This window comes from Paramisgurnus dabryanus, chromosome 19, assembly GCF_030506205.2.
Source record: "Paramisgurnus dabryanus chromosome 19, PD_genome_1.1, whole genome shotgun sequence".
NCBI classification, from domain to species: Eukaryota; Metazoa; Chordata; class Actinopteri; order Cypriniformes; family Cobitidae; genus Paramisgurnus; species Paramisgurnus dabryanus.
Window position 1 is genome coordinate 9,836,613 of NC_133355.1, and position 19,436 is coordinate 9,856,048.

The 19,436-nt window shown below is 39.0% G+C and overlaps 1 protein-coding gene across 8 annotated transcripts; it reads right to left on the bottom strand.

Moving 5' to 3' along the window:
• Positions 1-98: 98 nt before the first annotated feature.
• tpm3 (tropomyosin 3) lies at positions 99-19,341 on the bottom strand. 8 transcript variants are annotated; one of them, XM_065288239.1, is made up of 10 exons: positions 19,061-19,340; positions 18,518-18,643; positions 11,888-12,021; positions 11,201-11,318; positions 11,030-11,100; positions 10,638-10,713; positions 7,504-7,566; positions 5,979-6,048; positions 5,655-5,733; positions 4,480-4,861 (listed from the first exon to the last, which is right to left on the bottom strand). In XM_065288239.1, the coding sequence occupies exons 1-10, from the start codon at positions 19,172-19,174 to the stop codon at positions 4,858-4,860; spliced, it is 855 nt and encodes a 284-aa protein (XP_065144311.1). In that variant the 5' UTR covers positions 19,175-19,340; the 3' UTR covers positions 4,480-4,857. The 8 variants fall into 8 exon arrangements, with proteins under 8 accessions (XP_065144328.1, XP_065144319.1, XP_065144365.1 ...); XM_065288231.1 differs by lacking the exon at positions 10,638-10,713 and adding an exon at positions 9,475-9,550 and having other exon boundaries at positions 19,061-19,338; XM_065288256.1 differs by lacking the exons at positions 4,480-4,861; positions 5,655-5,733 and adding an exon at positions 99-1,336 and having other exon boundaries at positions 19,061-19,341.
• Between the last annotated feature and the right edge of the window lie 95 nt (positions 19,342-19,436).

Genomic DNA, 19,436 nt, shown 5'->3' on the forward strand with positions numbered 1-19,436 from the left:
AAGCACCAAAATGGCCCACTGCCTTATATAAACCACTACAGGTGATATCTAAAATAAAGTATGAAGCATGAAAGAAAAAAAACAGAAAAATGCTTAAGTGACAGTAAAAATCATGGTCTTTATTTAAAAAAGAATTTAGCCATCATTACACAAGATACAGACAGTAACAAAGTGATTACACGTCATTGTGGGCACTTTCCAGTTAAAACTACGTGTTCGCCCCTTAAATCCTTATACTATTAAGTGTTACATTACGCTCCCATTTAATGTGTTCATAATACATTTAGATCTGCACGGTTTTGTGGACCTTTCAAACCTGGCAGTGACACTGACTTGAACTCACGGTAAAGAAAAACCTCTTATCTTTAACCTTCCCTGGTTTAGAGTATGGCTCTTTAAAGCAAACGAAAACTAAACATGCCTCCATTCGGAGTGAAAAAACCATAACTTGGCCTCCTCTGTTCGCAGGATGCCCACCATAAGCCCACAACAGTGCAGCAATTCTAATAGTGGTTTGAAAAAGGTAAAGTTTGGTGTTAAACTGCTGGGGGGATAAACCCAAATGAATACATATATTACTCCATCTCCAAAAACTCCTAAGAGGAGCAAATGCTTTTAATAAAAAAAAAGACGATGGTCTGCCCGACACGGTTGAGCATACTGTTACAGACCACATGATGTGGTTTTGGTCCCAAAACCTGCAACACCAACAAACAGGCAGCAGAAACTTGTGCAGAATGAAGAAAGTAAAGAGGTGTAAGAGGACAGTGGGGGAGCCACAGGCACAAGCTTCTTAAATATCCTTTATCACAATAACGGCTAAATTTCGCTGCACAGGGATCATAAGCCAAGCATGACATTTCCAAGATGGCTTTCATGGCACATAATTGCGAGTAAATCAGCCTTAAGTAATAAATTGGGAGTTGAGAATAAACACGGCGCTAATGCAGTGCTGATCACACAACGTCCATAAAACAGAACGCCCAAAAAAGCCATCGAGGGTATAGATTTTAAGGATCCAATATATTAGCTCAAGTCACCATTTCTGAGATGTGAACCTCTATCAAGTGCTCCTAAAAGACTGAAGTACTTTTAAATCGAGAGGCACCATATTTTGGCTGGTTGGCTTGGTGAGCTCTGCCCCGAAAGAAACCAGGGTTGAAAATGAAAGAATCACATGTGTGAAGGGAAGAAAATGAGATGAGAATTGGGTGTTAGGAATGGGGAGGAAAGGGTGTTCCTGGTCCAGGCTTTTAGAAACTGTTGAGCTCGCTCAGGGTCTGGTCCAAAGTGGCATGGATCTTGACGTTCTCCTCTTTAGCATCTCTCAGTTTCTCTGCAAGAAAAACAAATTCCCGAAGGATACCAAAGTGAAACAAACGACAAAAATCAAATTGAAGCACATAAACCCAAGAACTATTTAGAACTGTATAGGGTTCTCTCAGATACATTTTTTTTGTAACAGATTTGAAGTGAAAACATCTGGGGTCCCTAGAAGAACAAAGAGGCTTTTTAAGCACTTGAGCTATCAGGAACTTGAAAATATTTTCTTTTGGCACTAGTTTGTCTATTTGCACAGCAGTTGAGGTTTCAGGTTTCAATGCTACAGAAAACTTCACAACTGTGACACTTTTCATTGGAAGATATTGTAGATAGCATTAATTCTAAGGATGTTGAGGCTTCATCTAAGACTTACAACACATCAGTTACGTATTATAACACGATAAACCCAATTTTGCAGATCTTGCTACTGAATAAGAGCTTTATCATTTTGCTTTACAGCATAAAGTCACCCTTGTGCTTGAAAATAAGGCTGTGTTTTAAGGACCAAAACTTGTAAATTAAATATTTGGTGTCCCAAGTGCATATGTGAAGTTTCCCACAGATAATTTATTATAACATGTTAAAATTGCCACATAGTAGGTGCGAGCAAAAAAGTGCCATTTTTGGGTGTGTCCTTTTAAAATGCAAATGAGCTGATCTCTGCACTAAAGGGCAGGGCCGTGGTTGGATAGCGCAGATTAATTTTCACATTATAATGATAACTATAAATAGTTCTGAAAAACGTTTTATATTAAAGAGAATAGTGGAGTTCACACCACAACTATAACCAATGGTATTGTTGGGATCCCGGAGCAATTTTTTTCCACCTGATGAATAACAAACCATTCACAGCCAATCTAATCTATTTGAACTTCAAGTGCACGTACACTTGAAATGACAGCTCATTGCTGAGGTCCATAACATAAAATTACCTCAGGTATCCAGCGCTGATTCAGTTGTGTAAATCACTACGTAATGTTTTTTCCTCCCACACTGACTACGCTCAAAATTAATATTACTACACAAACGACTAAATTCACTGTCTAGAGCAGTGGTTCTCAAACTGGGGTCCGGGAGCCCCCAGGGGGGCCGCGAGATGGTGCCAGGGGGGCCCCAGTTTTATTACATTTTACAAAATACATTCATTTATCATGAATTATGTGTAATTAAGCCAAAAAAAAATAAGGCTACTAACCAACAGCCCTACTTTGTATAACATAATATGTTTTGTTTAATTAAAATGTTAAATTGTAGAACAGTTTTTGTCATAAATTTTCTTTGGGGGGGGGGGCGTGAAGGAATGCACCGTACACAAGGGGGGCCGCACGCGGAAAAAGTTTGAGAACCACTGGTCTAGAGTTAAGCGAAACGCAGCATGTTGAAGACATCTGCTGGTTACCCTACATGTAAAAGCAACAAGAACAGCATATTTACATATTCAGTGACGTGTAAACACTTGCAAAAGTTTTTATTAAAAGAAATATCCAATATTAGTTAATCCCATTAGAGGCAAGTGCTTTGCACATGTGCCGCGCGCACGAGCGAATTAGCATAAAATTACCGTTATGATGTGAACGCCAATATATTTATCGCTATAACGGCCCTTTAGGGGCGGTATTAACCCCTTCTGACATCACAAGGGGAGCCAAATTTCAATTACCTATTTTTTCACATGCTTGCAAAGAATGGTTTAATGGGTTGATCTTTTTCACATGTTCTAGGTTGACAGAAGCACTGGGGGCCCAATTATAGCACTTAAACATGGAAAAAGTCTGATTTTCATGATATGTCTCCTTTAATAAAACGGAGTAACACCAACTTTGGCTTGAGTAACACCAACTTTGGCTTGAGTAACACCAACTTTGGCTTGAGTAACACCAACTTTGGCTTGAGTAACACCAACTTTGGCTTGAGTAACACCAACTTTGGCTTGAGTAACACCAACTTTGGCTTGAGTAACACCAACTTTGGCTTGAGTAACACCAACTTTGGCTTGAGTAACACCAACTTTGGCTTGAGTAACACCAACTTTGGCTTGAGTAACACCAACTTTGGCTTGAGTAACACCAACTTTGGCTTGAGTAACACCAACTTTGGCTTGAGTAACACCAACTTTGGCTTGAGTAACACCAACTTTGGCTTGAGTAACACCAACTTTGGCTTGAGTAACACCAACTTTGGCTTGAGTAACACCAACTTTGGCTTGAGTAACACCAACTTTGGCTTGAGTAACACCAACTTTGGCTTGAGTAACACCAACTTTGGCTTGAGTAACACCAACTTTGGCTTGAGTAACACCAACTTTGGCTTGAGTAACACCAACTTTGGCTTGAGTAACACCAACTTTGGCTTGAGTAACACCAACTTTGGCTTGAGTAAAACTAACTTATGAGTATTAAAGTGCAATATTATGCATCAGAATGTAGAGAAATAAAAGTTTGCCACTCACAGACACTTGAAATATGTACAAGTACAAATATTTTGAGTACTTTACATGTTACATGTAAAATTATCAATATTCATCATATTTTTTGCCACAATTTTCACATGTGTGTAAATTCTTATGAAGTACTCTTAGATAGCTAGTTTTGTGGTGTAGCTCTATGAAAATCAGTTTGAGAACCAGAGAACACACGTTTACTTTTTGATATTTAAGGCAAAATATATTTTCTTGTAATGTGGTTCTGTTAAACATAAAAGTGCTGCATTCTTGTATCCAACCATATTTAAGTCAGTGTTTCCCACATAATTTTGAATGCTGAATGATGCTATTCACTAAATAAAGCCGATACAATTTACATATTTTCTGTTTTTGTAGTCAACAAACACTAATCAACAAACAGTCGATTTGCTAAGTTCCTGATTTAAAACCGCAATGCTTAAACTAATCCATTTAGAAGTTAGCTAAGGATTATCCAAAATGTCACTAGAGTTGTTGCTATGCGCTTCTCTGAAAAGTTTTTAAACTGGCAACACTGGTTTGTTTGCACCCCTGTGTGTATCTGTGATGCTGGAGCTGAAAGGGGGAAGGGTTGGGGGTCTGACCGCCTGTGACTGATTAATTGCTCAGCGTGACCTTCAGTAAAACTTATACACAGAAGATACTGTGCAGGTCTGATATAAACATAGCATGACATTGCAAAAAAGAGACAAGGAGAGATTCAAAAGAGAGCAGAGCTTTTTTCTTCCCTTCAATAAACAGAGATAAGGCTTCAACAAAAAACAAAAAAAATACAACAGAGGTCAAAAATAAGCAAAAAGAGACAAAACAATACCGAGAACATTCTCTGAATAGAGTCGAATACAGGTAAAGATGAGACTGGAACTGATAATGAAAACATTCATTCAGAGAAAACAGAAACAGAACATAGTTTAAATAAAGACACTACAGAAACAGACACATGAAAAATCCACCAGACAGGAAGTACATAAAATACCAGAGAAGAAATAAGCAACAAATATGAACAGAAGTTGGAGAAGACGAAGGAAAACATCTTGATGTCACGGTCAGCCAAAGAAAAGTCCAGAAACTCTTTATCTGTGAACAGACATCATCTGTAAACGACTCATAGACTCATGAGACACCATTTCAAAACGAGGAAGTCCTTAAATTACCATGCATGGGTAGTCACGGCATGTTAAAATAAGCATTTGTTAAGAGCAACGTTAATCATTTTAGTTTTTAAATGTGAGCATTAAAGCAAAACTGTATTTTCTTAATTTGTCTACACAGTAGATACGTTTAAACAGATCATTCCCAATTATCCCTGCAGTTTACCGTAACGTCACGGTCGTGATGTCACGACTATACCATGACATTCACGTATGATGTCGCACATTTACATAAAAACTATTCAGCGTTTGAACTTATTGGCGAATAAGGTAATTTACATACGGCAAGGCGAAACAAAAACAGCTAGTTTAGTTGAAACAGACGGCAAAAACGATCCTAAAAATGTCCTATTATTACCTAACTACAAGTAGACTAAAAATGCCTTGTAATACGTCAGTTAAATCGAAAACACATTTATTGCCGTAGTATATTAGTACATTAATCACAAAAGCGCATACAAATTAGCATTGTTCAGCATAAGTCTTCAATCTTCACACAAACTCTCTTAAAGCAGTAAAAACCAACACAAATACGGTCAACTATTAACTCTGCAGCTAAGCTTTATGCTGTATCCTAAAAGTATACGATCTGAGGTTATAGAGCTCAAAGTTAGCTAACTGATTCAGTCACGAGACTCGAAATCTGCCATGGCTGCAAGACTCAGTCACCCGGCAACAGCACAACCCAAAACCACACGCATGCACACGCCTATATTTACATGGAGGTCATGTCGTTGAGGGCATGATCCAGCTCTTCACTAATGGCCTTGTACTTGAGTTTCTGAGCGTAAAGCTCATCTGTTCACATCCAAAGAAAGAGAAGGAAGAGGAAGGACAGATGATGAAGAGAGCAGGAGAGAGAGATAACAAAAAGTTTAGAAAATGGGAAAATGGCAAAACTAAGATTACGACAGTTGGAGGCGGACAGGAAGCAGACGGGGAGATAATGCTATACATAGAATATGAGTTGCATAAAAATGAAAAGAAGATCTTGTTGTAGGAAATTTATGGGAAGGGCGGCGAGGAGAATGAGAAAACCGTACCTTCCAAATCATCAATGGTTTTCTCCAGTTTGGCCACAGACCTCTCGGCAAACTCCGCACGGGTCTCAGCCTGGCAGAAAAAAACACGTTTGGTCAGCACACAACATTTCACTTTAATATATTCCATAAACATAAAACGGTTTATGCAGTACTAAGTATACAGTGTGTATAGAAACTGTTATGCAAAATGGAAACATAACTAAGAAAGTGTTATAATTAGAGATGCACCAATATCGGCCAATTAAAAGCAATTTTTCACACTATCGGCTACTGGCCAATAGTAAAAAACAGCCAAGAGTCATGGTTGTTTTATCCCGTCAATCAAAAAAAGAACAGGAAAATGCTATTAATTTAAGCTCTGTGTATAGAAAATGTGAAGAAACATCACTATATTAATGTTCAATATTAATGGTCATTATATGAATGAATACTACTCAGAAAATTATAATCTTTAGAATTTTGTTAATTTAACCACCAAACTATCGATATCAGCCGATATCGTTCTGATTAATCGGCTATCGGTGGAAAAATGTCATATTTCTAATTATAATTTTGTTACCCACTTTGTGAAAACCCAGCTAAAGCCATTTTAAAGGGACACTCCACTTAAAAAAAGGCTCATTTTCCAGCTCCCCTAAAGTTAAACATTTGATTCTTAACGTTTTGAAATCCATTCAATCTGATTAGACCATTAGCATCGCACCTAAAAAAAAATAACCAAAGCGTTTCGATTTTTTTCCTATTTAAAACTCGACTCTTCTATAGTTAAATTGTGTACTAAGACTGATTGAAAATTAAAAGTTGCGATTTTTTAGGCAGATTTGGGTAGGAACTATACTTTCATTCTGAAGTAATAATCAAGGACTTTGCTGCCGTAACATGGCTGCAGGAGGCACAACAATATAATGCAATGCCCGAAAAAAGTCCCCTGCCATTGAAAGTTACTAGGGGGACTATTTTCGGCTGCTGCATAATATCACTGCGCCTCCTGCAGCCATGTTACGGCGGCAAAGTCCTTGATTATTACAGAATGAGAGTATAGCCCTACCCATATCTGCCTTGAAAATCGCAACTTTAAATTTTCTGTCCGTCTTAGTAAACGATGTAACTACAGAAGAGTCAAGTTTTAAATAGGAAAAATATCCAAACTCTGGTTATTTTTTAATGTGATGCTAAAGGTCTAATCAGATTCAATGGATGATGTTAAGCTAAAAGGGCTACGGCCAGACCCGGAGATCGGCTAAATGGTTTCCAAAATGGTAAAAATCAAACGTTTAACTCAAGAGGAGCTGGAAAATGAGAAAAAAGTGGAGTGTCCCTTTAAGTGATTTACTGTTTTCTACATGAAGAACATTCTGTGAACATATAACCTTGATATCTTCATCAAAGACTGAAATCAATGGTTGAAACCAAACTTGATGGCCCTAATCTCGATTAGATTATAAGGCTTTAGCTGGGATTTCATAGACAGGGTCACACATCATTTCTATGACAAAAAGCAAATGTTCATGTAATCGCATGTTACCTCCTTCAGCTTATCAGTGAGGATCTTGATTTCTTCCTCATACTTGTCTTCCTTCTGGGAATACTGTACGGGGGAAAGAGAAAATGAGTCAGGGGAGAAAAAAGTGAGAATATTTCAACTATGCACACTTCAAACCGAGTTTCATGTCACTTGACATAGCATTTTTCCACAACAGCTCTTTAAGAGCAGCGCAGCTGTCTGTTTTGACTTGACGTTGCATTTTTCCCCTAGATGTTTTTAGGCTGGCTGAGCCCTGGCCTGCTGCTGTTGTGCAAGGCCTGCGATGCCACGACTGTGCTCGTAAAGGTGCTGCCTGTGACTTGAACAAATCAGGACGTGTGCTGGAATGCAGCTGCAACATCAACAAAACAGGTACGTGCGAAGACAAACACTACTTGAGCAATTTCGAACTTAGAAGTTCACGAACACTTCGATACATCTCACTTCATTACATTTCCACATGGATGCAAGGTTGGGTTTTTCTGAATGTAGAAGTGACCCATCAATCATTAAACAAACAATTTATCAATCATTATACCAAGAGGCTGTTGAATGCTTTATTCTGATTGGTTGAGCAATGTTCCACTGGTATGCATTATTTTTCAATAAACGCACACCTTACCTGTCAAATGTCTTAAAAATAACCATTCACAGCGCATGTTACAACCTAGGTTGTGTATTATTTCCGTATAATTCAACGGGCCCGGTGTCAATTATTCTTTACATAATACTGTAAACAGGTAGGTGGCTCAATATGGAAACTGGTAAGCGAGCATTCTCTTGCGTTTTGTATTCCAGAAGTCACTAGCTCTTCCGGTTTTCCATTTTGAGTAATGAATACCAACTACTGCCACCTGCTGGTACAGAAAGTTATCTACTCACACAGGCGCAGAACAGATGTGCTACTTGGGTGCTATCCACTTGGTGTCAGGGCAAAACGAGCTGACCCCACAGTCTGCACTACTTTGTTTATCGGTTCAGAATCAGCGGTCAGAATGGTCATCTGGTTACCCACACCCAAATAGTTAAGTAGTAAAATTGGCACTGGCAATGTTTTAAAGGGAATCAAATCGAAATTCATCCACTTCAAAGAAATTGCCTGTGTGACAGGTCAACAAAACTTAAGACAATTGATGAGCTCGGATGCAAAACCCTCTGACGTGTTTCTTATAAATTAACATTTTTTATTAATGGATCCTGCCAACAAACCAGTATTTCTGAATGGCCTGAGGCTAGGATTAAGCTGATTTGAAGCAAAAGTATTTGCTGAACGTATAATATGTGCAGGGAGGATTTGGTTAATATGATTCTCATTTTTGACGGAGGCAGCGTATAAAGGCTTTTACATATGAGCTCCTCTAGTGCTACTGCAATTTTAAATCGCATGCTATGAAATACTGATCTATATACACATGCAACGGACATCTTTGGATATTGAGTCCCAGCACATTAAGATGGCATGTAATGCACATCACACAGTCAAACCGTAACCATTCATCAATTCAGTTTTTACTGAACCTGTACACACATCACGCTGCAAATATATGTAAATGAGCATACAATCTGCCAAGTGTCATTTCATGCAACACGGCATTCGTTAGATTCACTTCTGCATCATTAAACTAATGACATCTGCTCCATTTTCTTATGGCTTGACCGGTTGTGCTCGATTCTATATGGCTGACAACTTATGCAATTCCTTGACGTAACGGTCTACCACATAATCCGGTCCGACATATGGCCTTTCGCTGTGGATGGTGACATACAGCCATACACGAGCAAAAGGCCACTTGTAAATTAGAGTTATGCTCACATGACCAGTCAGATTGGTGCTTTGGTTATTAGGGAACTTATATTCGATTGCCTGGAAGGCAATTTGCAAGATTGAATCATAGTCCCTTGTTACCTTCAAAATCACACTGAAACCAAAAATCGTGCAGAATAAATCGCGCACAAACACACACACCCTACCTTCTCAGCCTGGGCCTCCAAACTCTTAAGATTGTTGGTGACATTTTTCAGCTCCTCCTCCAGCTCAGCGCATTTGCTACATACAGAGCAGCCATTTTAATTTCACAGGAAGAAGAAAAGAGACAGAAGGGACAGGACAGAGATGACAGGCCGGTCGTGCCAGCACAGTAATCGGGATGATGTTACACATATAAACTGTAGAAATGATTGTTTTATAGATACTCTACATGAAACCTGATACAAGAAATACTTCACCCAAACATGAAATTGATTTTCATACCAAATGTCGGTATTTTTGGCAGGCTTAGCTGCAGTCTTCATTTCAATGTTGAGCAATACAAGAGATAAATCAATCCACAACAGTAATCCATAGGGTTTCTTTTCACACGATTTATGTATGAGATGATTTCCAAAAACATGAGTCTAGCGTTTCTTCTTACTTTGGATAAATGCACGCTAAATGTAAATGCTAACCCAAGTCATGTTGACATTTGGGAGCTTGCTTTAATGAATTCACTTTCATTGTATGGAAAAACCAGGCAGGGCACGGTGCATAACTTGTGTTTGCATGTCTGCAATACATTTTCATGTTTGGGTGAACTTCTCTTTTAAAAAAATTGTGTGATCATCGCCCTGTGCCAGAATTGCGGTGTGTTTTCTAACAGTAGCGTGTGGTGTTGTGAGTTGGTCTGAAGCACAATAAGGCACGAATATGATTGTGAAAAAAAAGTGTCTCTTAGAGGAACATGAACACGTAAGCTTTAGCTTCAGGCAAAAATGACAAAGCGCGGTGACTGTCTGAAGCTTGTTATACAAGCATGCATATCAAGCATTTTCACTTCTATCATGCTTTGTGGTTAGCGACTCATGCGATTTGCAAAAGAACGCTACCTAAAAGTGAATGGTTAGATGAGAGGAAAGATGAAGGGACAGGTGAAAAAACCAGGTAAAACAGTTGAAGCACAGACTAAAGAGGGCTGGATGGAGGAGTTCTTTTCCATTGACGGCTATGTCTGTCACTCAAACATACAAAATTTAGATCCCGCTACGATGCGGGCATTGCATTCCCAACATTCTCTCGTGGTCCCCACGTTTCAGATAAACACATACGTGGCCGAATAGTCAAACACATACAAACAAAATCTTTCAAGCGGGGTATGTACCTTATCCTCTGAGGCCTGGAGACTCTTCAGTGTCTGGTCAAGAGCTCTCAGCTCCTCATCCAACTGCTTGGCATGGCTGTTAGTTTGAACGGGGAGGGGAAGGTATGTCAGGTCAAAGGTCACACATGCCCAAACACAAATGAGAGGGGAGATATGAATTTAAGATGGAGTCAAAGCAATGAAACCACTCACGCACACTAAGGAGAATTATGGTTATGACAGAGCATTCCTATTGTCATGCAAATTGAGCATTTTTCTCACGCTAGGAGCACAATGAGTTTAAGCTTCAAATGGACACAGTGGGAAATGGAGGGAAAAAATAGGACTGTATGTGTGAGCTACACTGGAGTATGTGTGTTTATGTGAATTGTGATGTAGAATCTGCGATTAACCTCTCGGCAAGCTCTGCTCTCTCCTCTGTACGCTCCAGCTCACCCTCCACAATAACCAGCTTACGTGCCACCTGTAACGGACACCCAAAAAAATAACATTTAGTAGGAAGAAACAATAAAATATTAGATGCTTTGGTCCATAAGCCATGTAGTTGATTTTTAAGGCATTACCTCTTCATACTTGCGGTCGGCTTCCTCAGCAATGTGCTTGGCCTCCTTAAGCTGGATCTCCTGGAGCTCCATCTTCTCCTCATCCTTCAGAGCCCTGTTCTCAATTACTTTCATCCCTCTATAGAAAAAAAAAAGAGATGGACATGAAAGTGAATCAGAAAGCAATGAGAATTGAGGAGGAGAGGATGACTAAAAACCATCAAATTATGATTCAATGTGTTTGATTAGACAACAGTGTGGTACGATGCACCACACCTAGCAGTGTACAGAATGTGTCACATGAACACATATTTAGAAAGAGATCACCTAAATAAATGTTTCAAAAGCAATATTGCATGTTTAAGCAAGGTAAATTTGTGTATGTTAAACTTATCCAGATGTTGGTGATGGGACCATGAATAATATCCAATGTTAATAAGTAACGTATCATTTTATTCAATTTAATTCATTAATCATGCAAAATTCAAATGGTCTGAACGTTAAAACTGTTTCTGGAAAATGCACATCAACACCAAAGTATGAATTTTGAATAGTATTGTGCACACAAAAGCTCTTTTATTCCACAAATGTTCCTTATTCAACTTTTCCATATTTCCTATGTACAAAATTGTCAAGAGTATGTGTTTAACACCATTTGTCTTAAACTAGTGGACTATTTAGTTAAGAGAAATGTGTTCAGGGTCGCACCTCTCGCTCTCATCTGCAGCTTTCTCAGCTTCCTCCAGCTTCTGCAGGGCTGTGGCCAATCTCTCCTGAGCACGATCCAACTCCTCCTCAACCAGCTGGATACGCCTGTTCAGAGACGCCACCTCTGCCTCAGCCTACAACGCAAACATGTAATAAAATAACATGAGATTGGAGGAGATAAACTATTCCAGAGAACTTTGGGAGCCACACAAGCGTGGCATGAAATAAGGAATGGGAAGATGGGAAAAGATTGGTATGAGCTGGAAGAAGAAACCACAAGACCTGGCAATGTGTGTCAAATGTGGAAACCAGAGTCAATGAGATATTGGAAAAGCATGACACTGTGGAAATTTTTGGAGCGGAGTGGCACACTTTTCACTGCAACTGACACAGAGTTGTCTTATAGATATGGCATTTTGGTAACCATGAGTCAAAAACCCAATCCCATAAAGAATTTGGGGGGTACAGCACCCAACATGCAGATTATTGAATGGTCCAGTGTTATTTTTACTACTCTAACCCTGTAAATATAAGCCGCAATGGTACATACCAGGTATTTTAGGTATTGATATTTAATGTATCACTTTCATTTACTACACAGCAAAATACCCTTAGGAAAAAATTACTGGCATACTTTACTTACCATTTACTATAGTACACTGTAGTAAAATCCATATGTAGTATAGTGTTTTTGGCTTTTGTCATATTGATAACCAGTTGTATTACCATAGTTTAAATAAATCGCAAGGTGAAACCTTGACTATGGTAGTGAAACCATAGTAAATGTGTGGTTACTATGGCTTCACAACAAATACCACAGTTCAACAATGGTTACTGTAGTAAACCCATCGTTAAGTTTTAAATAAATAAAAAAGTTAACTGAAATAAAAAATATATATATTTTTAGAATACTGAAGATTTAGTTGATATCAAGTGTATAGTTTTATTCATTGGTCAGGTTGAGTGCCGCGCCTCGTCAGCTGAGATGAGCCTCTCTCAGCGCTCGTGCACGGCTTCCGGATATGACGACACCACTAACAAACACTGGAGTTTCGCTCCAAATAAGGACTGAGGAATCTAAAGTCTGCAGGGCGAGTTCATCTCACGTAATGCCGATGAGACGGAAGGCACGCTTGAGTGATAAGCGACCTCAATCGAAAAAATGTCGACTCAAGACGAGTGTCTATTAAAACAAAACTCATAAAAGTTGCCAGAGACACAGCGGGCAGATGTGACATGCGCGAGCACCAGCTCAAAGTGCCGAGATGAGCACCTGATGGCCCAGATGTTAACATACGCGAATGATAACGCGCCGACATCTACACGACGTTCAAAGCATTACATGGACATGACAATACAACCCAACTGATGATTTTTCTTTTTAAAACTAGTAGATTGTAAATGTTTAAGCGCGAAATATTCAGTGACTTCCTTTAGGCCTCACCCGCAAAATCAGGCAAACAATGTGCGAGACTGAGAGGATGGGATAAACCCGTCCGCGGTTAGCACATCCAAACACAAAGACAGATCGCAAATATTTACATGCATTTACACATCAATCAATCTTTTTTTAGGTGGTGCCCATCTTATCAAGTAATATGCAGATCCAATTAAAATGGTAAAGATGACTCGACGCGCATTAGCTTGGAAATTTTGCAATAACTATCTCACCGGCCCATCCTTGCCTTACATTGTAAGATCGTAAATCATCCACTCTTATATATAACAGCTTATGCACCACTATATCTTCGACACGTGACATTTATAGATGCAAACTCGTTTAGTAACAGATATTAAATTGAGTTTTTACGGAAATTCTTCTCATAGCTGTAAGGGCGTGAAAGTGAAAACGCGATACGTTGTATCTGACCGCGACACATTGTTGCAAATACAACGCATTGAGAACGCGTTAAAGTGAAATTAATTAGCGTATGGATACGCTTACCTGCTCTCTGTGAAGCTTCTCATCCTCGACCTGCCTCTGCAAAATCTCGGCTCTTTCTTCTGCCTCATCCGCTTGCTGTTGTAAAACTTTAATTTTTCTCTTAACCGCGTCGATGCTGTTGGATCCGGCCATTGTGCTGTGTTACTTTAGGAGTAGTGTGGTCGAATAAATCGGACTCTTGTCGAGCAGCCCCAAAGCAGCGGAGTGGACCGAGCCGTGAAGAAAAAAAGTCAAAGGCACCAACGCCCCGCCAACAAGTCAAACGCAGCGAGAGTGGAAGTAACGTGAGGATCAGATGTTACGCGCACGCTTGCCTTTTGATTGGAGCAACGCTACCTCGACCAAATTGACTCAGATGCAAATGAAATCGTTTAGGAAAATGTTTTAAAGCCCGATTTTCGTCTTAAAGTTAACCTTTTTTTATTTAAATCGAAGCAAGGACGTGGCAAGTTTTCCTAATTCACTTGGCTTCCGCTTTGATGCTTTTCAATGGCGAAACCGTTCTTCAAGTTTCTTTTTCAAATCAATGAATGGGTCTAAATGTCATGCAGTCTTTGCTTTCCCTCCCCGGGTTTTCTCTTCACACAGTTTGCTCAGTTGCCTAAACTCTTTCTTTTTTTAGAGTACTTCCGGACAACCCCACCCTGTCTCCAACGGTTTAAGGGCAAAAAGTGAGGTATAATCGCTGATCCTGGATCAGAGGCGGCGCGGCGTCAAGTCCCAGCGGGATGGGTGGCTACCCGTTTCGGAGATGATCTACGGTCAGCAGTTTTGGGCCACCTGGGTAATTTTTACGGAAAGGCCACCCCCTGTTTTACACGTGTCCTGGCCAGGTAGATGACGTACCGCACAAATCATTACGACATTTCAGACCACTCCTTTACCCAGGAATGTGAATGAATAAATCAGACGGTCATCTAGGATGTAGCTCACATTATCAGATTTGGTCTGATCAGTGATCAGACAGGGGTTTTTGAAAGACGTATTTCTGGTTTGACTGATTTTAGTTTAGGCCTGCTTATCTGAATAATAAAATTAATGCTTATTTTAGGAAGCTCTATTGCGCAAGATCAAGTATGTTGCAATATAATAAAAGACTGCTGAAATCTACATTGTTTAGAATAAAAAAATCTTGTCAAAATCAAATGTAAAACAAAGGTTCGTGTTAGTTATCATTTTATCATTGATTTGATCTTAGATTGAGGTTGGTATGTCTACAAAAAAAAAAAGGAAATACTATGATTTGTCACCTTTCTAAAAAATTACACAGTTACACACATAGGCTATTTACAAATATCATTTATGATTCATATAAAGTGGCCATGCTTTTGAACAAGCTATGGCGTTGGTGGTTTGCCTCAATGCTGTCTGAATAAGTGCAAAACAGCAAAATATATAGGCTTTTATTTTATATCTTATTTGCTAATTTGACAGAAAGTAACACTGGAGCATCAGGTTTGTTGAGATGGCTCTATAGAAACAATTGTCTTTACGGTCTAAATGGTGTTATGGCAGTAAGTAAGAGTCATTTCTTTGTCTTCTACATAAAAGCATCCTACGTAATGTAAAAAACATTCTGTGAAAATATCTTTAATAAGGTCATGAAATCAAACTTTGATGCTAAAATAAGTAGGTTATGATACTAGATTTCACAGACAGGATAAAAAAAATTTTCACATTGAGGTGTTCTTGTAATAACATTGATTATTTGTATTCTTAAATATTTTAATAAAGTTTTAAGAATGGTTAGAGATTTCCCCATAGCCTTTATTATCTGAACATTAGCTCATTAAAAAAGCATCCAGAACAGGCTGAATTTGCAGGCCTGGGCAAAACTGAACAAGACTATTGTTGTAATACTGCCTGATTTCACTATGTGGTGTAGAATGTGCAATCGTTCTGACGTTCTTACTTCAGAGTACTGGAAACTGTTTAAAGAAGACTGTTTTAGTATTGAAATGGTGTTAACTGTTTAGCTTAATGCAATGTTTAAGGCATAGGAATGATGACTGATACTGAATCATTCAGCTGCAGAGAAATAATGCAAAATCATGTATCGTCATTTCCTGACTCTCCCTTCCTGCATTCCTTCACTAGTGCAGAACAACTCTGACAATAGCCATTTTACTTCTGTACCCTCATTTCACCAGACGATGGCGCCAAAGGATCTACATAGTGTTTGTTAACCAGAGGGCAGGGACCACTAGGGGGCCCTCAACAAATGTTAAACTTTTCAAGATGACGTAAAATAACATTTTTATACTCAAGAAACATTGTTTTGGTGAGACAAAGCTCTTTAATATTTTAATGGAGTTAAAATGTGAGTGGAGGGCACTTTAAATGTTGTGGACAATTGGAAGGCATTAAAGTAAAAAAAGGTTGAGATCCACTGATCTACATACAGTACAGCTTATTCATCAGCTTTCTTTTTTCTTTCTTTCTTTCTAGCATTTACAGTATTTACAGTACTCATAATTTTGTTTTTCATATTTGTGTCCGTATATTAAAACAGTATGTGCAAAGTAATGATTTTGTCTTGCCCTTGCATTCTGAGGCAAGTTGATAAGAGACGCAATGGCCTCATTTAGGGTGGGCCTGTTTACATTAAAGGGACACTTCACCCATTTGCATTAAGCTTTGTATAGTTAGAACCCCAGTCATGATTTTGAATGGTCGTGCATCATTTCCTCAGTTGCCGCTGAGACAGGAGAAAACCAGATTTCTGTTTTGCACTTCCTTCTTTCAATGATGTAAAAATCATCATTTTGCATCATTGAAAGAAGGAAGTCCAATATCTTTGTTGAGGAGGTGAGACTACAAACACCCCTTTTCTCGGTCAGATAGGCACCAAATTCTAAATGTATGTTACATTTCGACTACAAATATGACACGCTTTCAATAAAGATTAATGTTTCTAGGGGTGAAATGCTCCTTTAAAGGTTAAATGTGATAAGGTTTAACATAAAGTCTTTACATTTGACCTCCGCGATACACACATAAACACATTCTCATATCAACTCACTGCAGCTGTAGACATAATGCATAAGTGGGATTTAAATAATCCTTATAGATTAAACATCATCTATGACAGTTTCTATTTCAGTTCAACCACACAGCAGCTATATATATAGTTTTAGAGAAGTGCACACAGGTTTTGCACCTCTAACATTTTATCATAACTACACCGGACAGCACAGGAGCCGGTTTAGACAAGTCTGTTTAAAGTATCCAAGTATCCAAATGCTCACTGCGTGATGTTGAATGATTAATTGAATCAAGCTTAAAATGATCCCTAAACTCGGCCAAAGTTTTTTCTAACCGTGCGGGGTTAAAAGGTAAGTGATAGTTTCGCACTGAAGTTTTCACTCAAGGTTGGGATGAAAATAGAATTTAGATCGACAGCTGTAATAGAGGCAACCCACACTCACCCACCGCTGCAAGCTTTTGTTCTCCTGTTTGCTGTCTTTATAGGGGTTGCCAGATTGAAAGAGATGAATCCTCCTCACATTACAACATTTTATTACGGTGTGTCTCCCTATGGTACTAACATGAATAATAGAGCATTTTAATTGGGAGTGTATTATGGCGTGTCTCCCTTACATGAATAACAGAGCATTTGAGCATTTTAATTTGGTAATTGTTGTTGTCAGTCTACAGCTAAAAAACAAACACTTATTCCAGAGCTTATCCTGAAAAGTTTTATATGTCCCTGTCCACTTTTGTCTGAAATGGTGTACAAAGCCTCTTGTATTTATCCCACAAGTACCATCTTATGAAGGCCAAACTTTATGACAACAGGTGTCCTTGCTATATGGAGAACAAAGGAACAACGAGCAATAGATGGACATGCTTGGTTGATGGGTATGATGGCACAGGCTTAGTTTAGCTGTCGGGAATCAAGTTACACAATGGCCAGCTCTACTTGCACACTATAGTTGTCTAGTTAATGACATATTTTAAGGTGCTTATGCTGTGGTCAGTTTAAACTTGAAAGGTAAAAGCAAATATATAATATAGCATTATTATTTATATAAGCATAAATATTCATGCCGGCTTTTCCAAAAAGCATTGTGCATTTGACACTTTAAAAAAAATACATATCTGTAGGCCTACCTAATGGTACATATTAGGACCTTTTTAAAGGTTACTGTCCTAGTGACAGCTGGAATAAATATTTTGGTCTTTTTTCTAACAGTGAAATAAATATAAAAATATAAATAAATAAGAAATAAATCAATCTTTCAAGACTAAAAATTCTTTGGGGAACTAAAAATGTTTTTTTCTATTGCATAACCATAATATAAAGATAATTATTATAATTTATTTATTGGGGCCTGAATCACTTTTCGTCACCTTTTCAGTGCGAGTTATGTGTTTGTTACAGACATTGAAAATTGATGGTCTACATAACACCTGAAGTGGTTGAAAGCGAAGTTTAGGGGTGCTATTCTCAAAATATAAAAGTAGACCGAGGAAGGGCATGCTAGCCTACAGTAAGATTATTTAAAGGGGTAGACGCACCAGAGACAATAGAAGTCGGAGACTTATTGACATCACAGTCAAAAAACGGGAAGTGACAGAGTCAGCTGTGGAGGAGTGCATGGAAAAATATGAGAAGAATGAAGGGGGCGGAGTAACGTTTGGGATGCTGCATTTGTCTGCGTGTGTCTGTGGCCATCACTCACATCTGCGGCCTTCTTCTCAGCTATCTCCAGTTTCTCCTGGGCGTCCTTCAGAGCCTCTGAATATTTGTCCAACTCGTCCTCAGTTCCTTTAAGTTTCTTCTGCATTTGAATGAGTTCATCCTCATGCTGTTAGAAACAAAGAAACGGTGGGGCGGGGAGTGAAGAAGAGTGCGAAATATTATCACTCATGAATCATACACCATAATACGCATTCACACATGCTCACATCATTCTTGCCCGCAGTATCACTTCTACCGTTCAGATTGGCACTAGGTGACCCTATCAAAGGTGGGTTGTTTTCTATAGGCTATTTACTACCTTCTCCTGATTATGTTAGATATACAGTTTAGCAAAGCACTACCTCGAGATCACTTTTGTAAATAAAAATGTGTGCTATATTTTGGCCAAATAAATACCATTGAATTAAAATTTTGTTTTGTTATGCAAAAGCATTCATACATTTTTAAGGGCCCTAAAATTTTTGGAGCCTTTAGCTTTAACCTCTTGAAATGGACTTTTCTGGCCTTTATTTATCAGTCTAACCTGTTTGCTCCTGTCCTCTGCTCCTTTCCTATCGGTCTCTGCTTGTTCGGCCTGATCCAAAGCGTTCTCTTTGTCCAGCTTGAGCATCATCATCTTCTTCTTGACGGCTTCCATCTTGGGGTCGGTGGGTAGGGCTCACGGTAGGAGAAATAGATGAGGAAAGTGGCACTGTGCTGTGGGTAACCAAAGGTGGGCAGCCGTGCCCTGGGAACAGGAGCTGGTCGAGAGAGGTACGTGGAGGAAGAGAGAGAGAGGGGGAGTAAAGTTGGGAGAGACCAAACTCAGCTAGGCACAGTGGGATGGCATTTATATCAGAAGCATCATACCCCTCCCATTTTCCAACAAGCCCCGCCCATCCACTGTTATAGCTCACCTA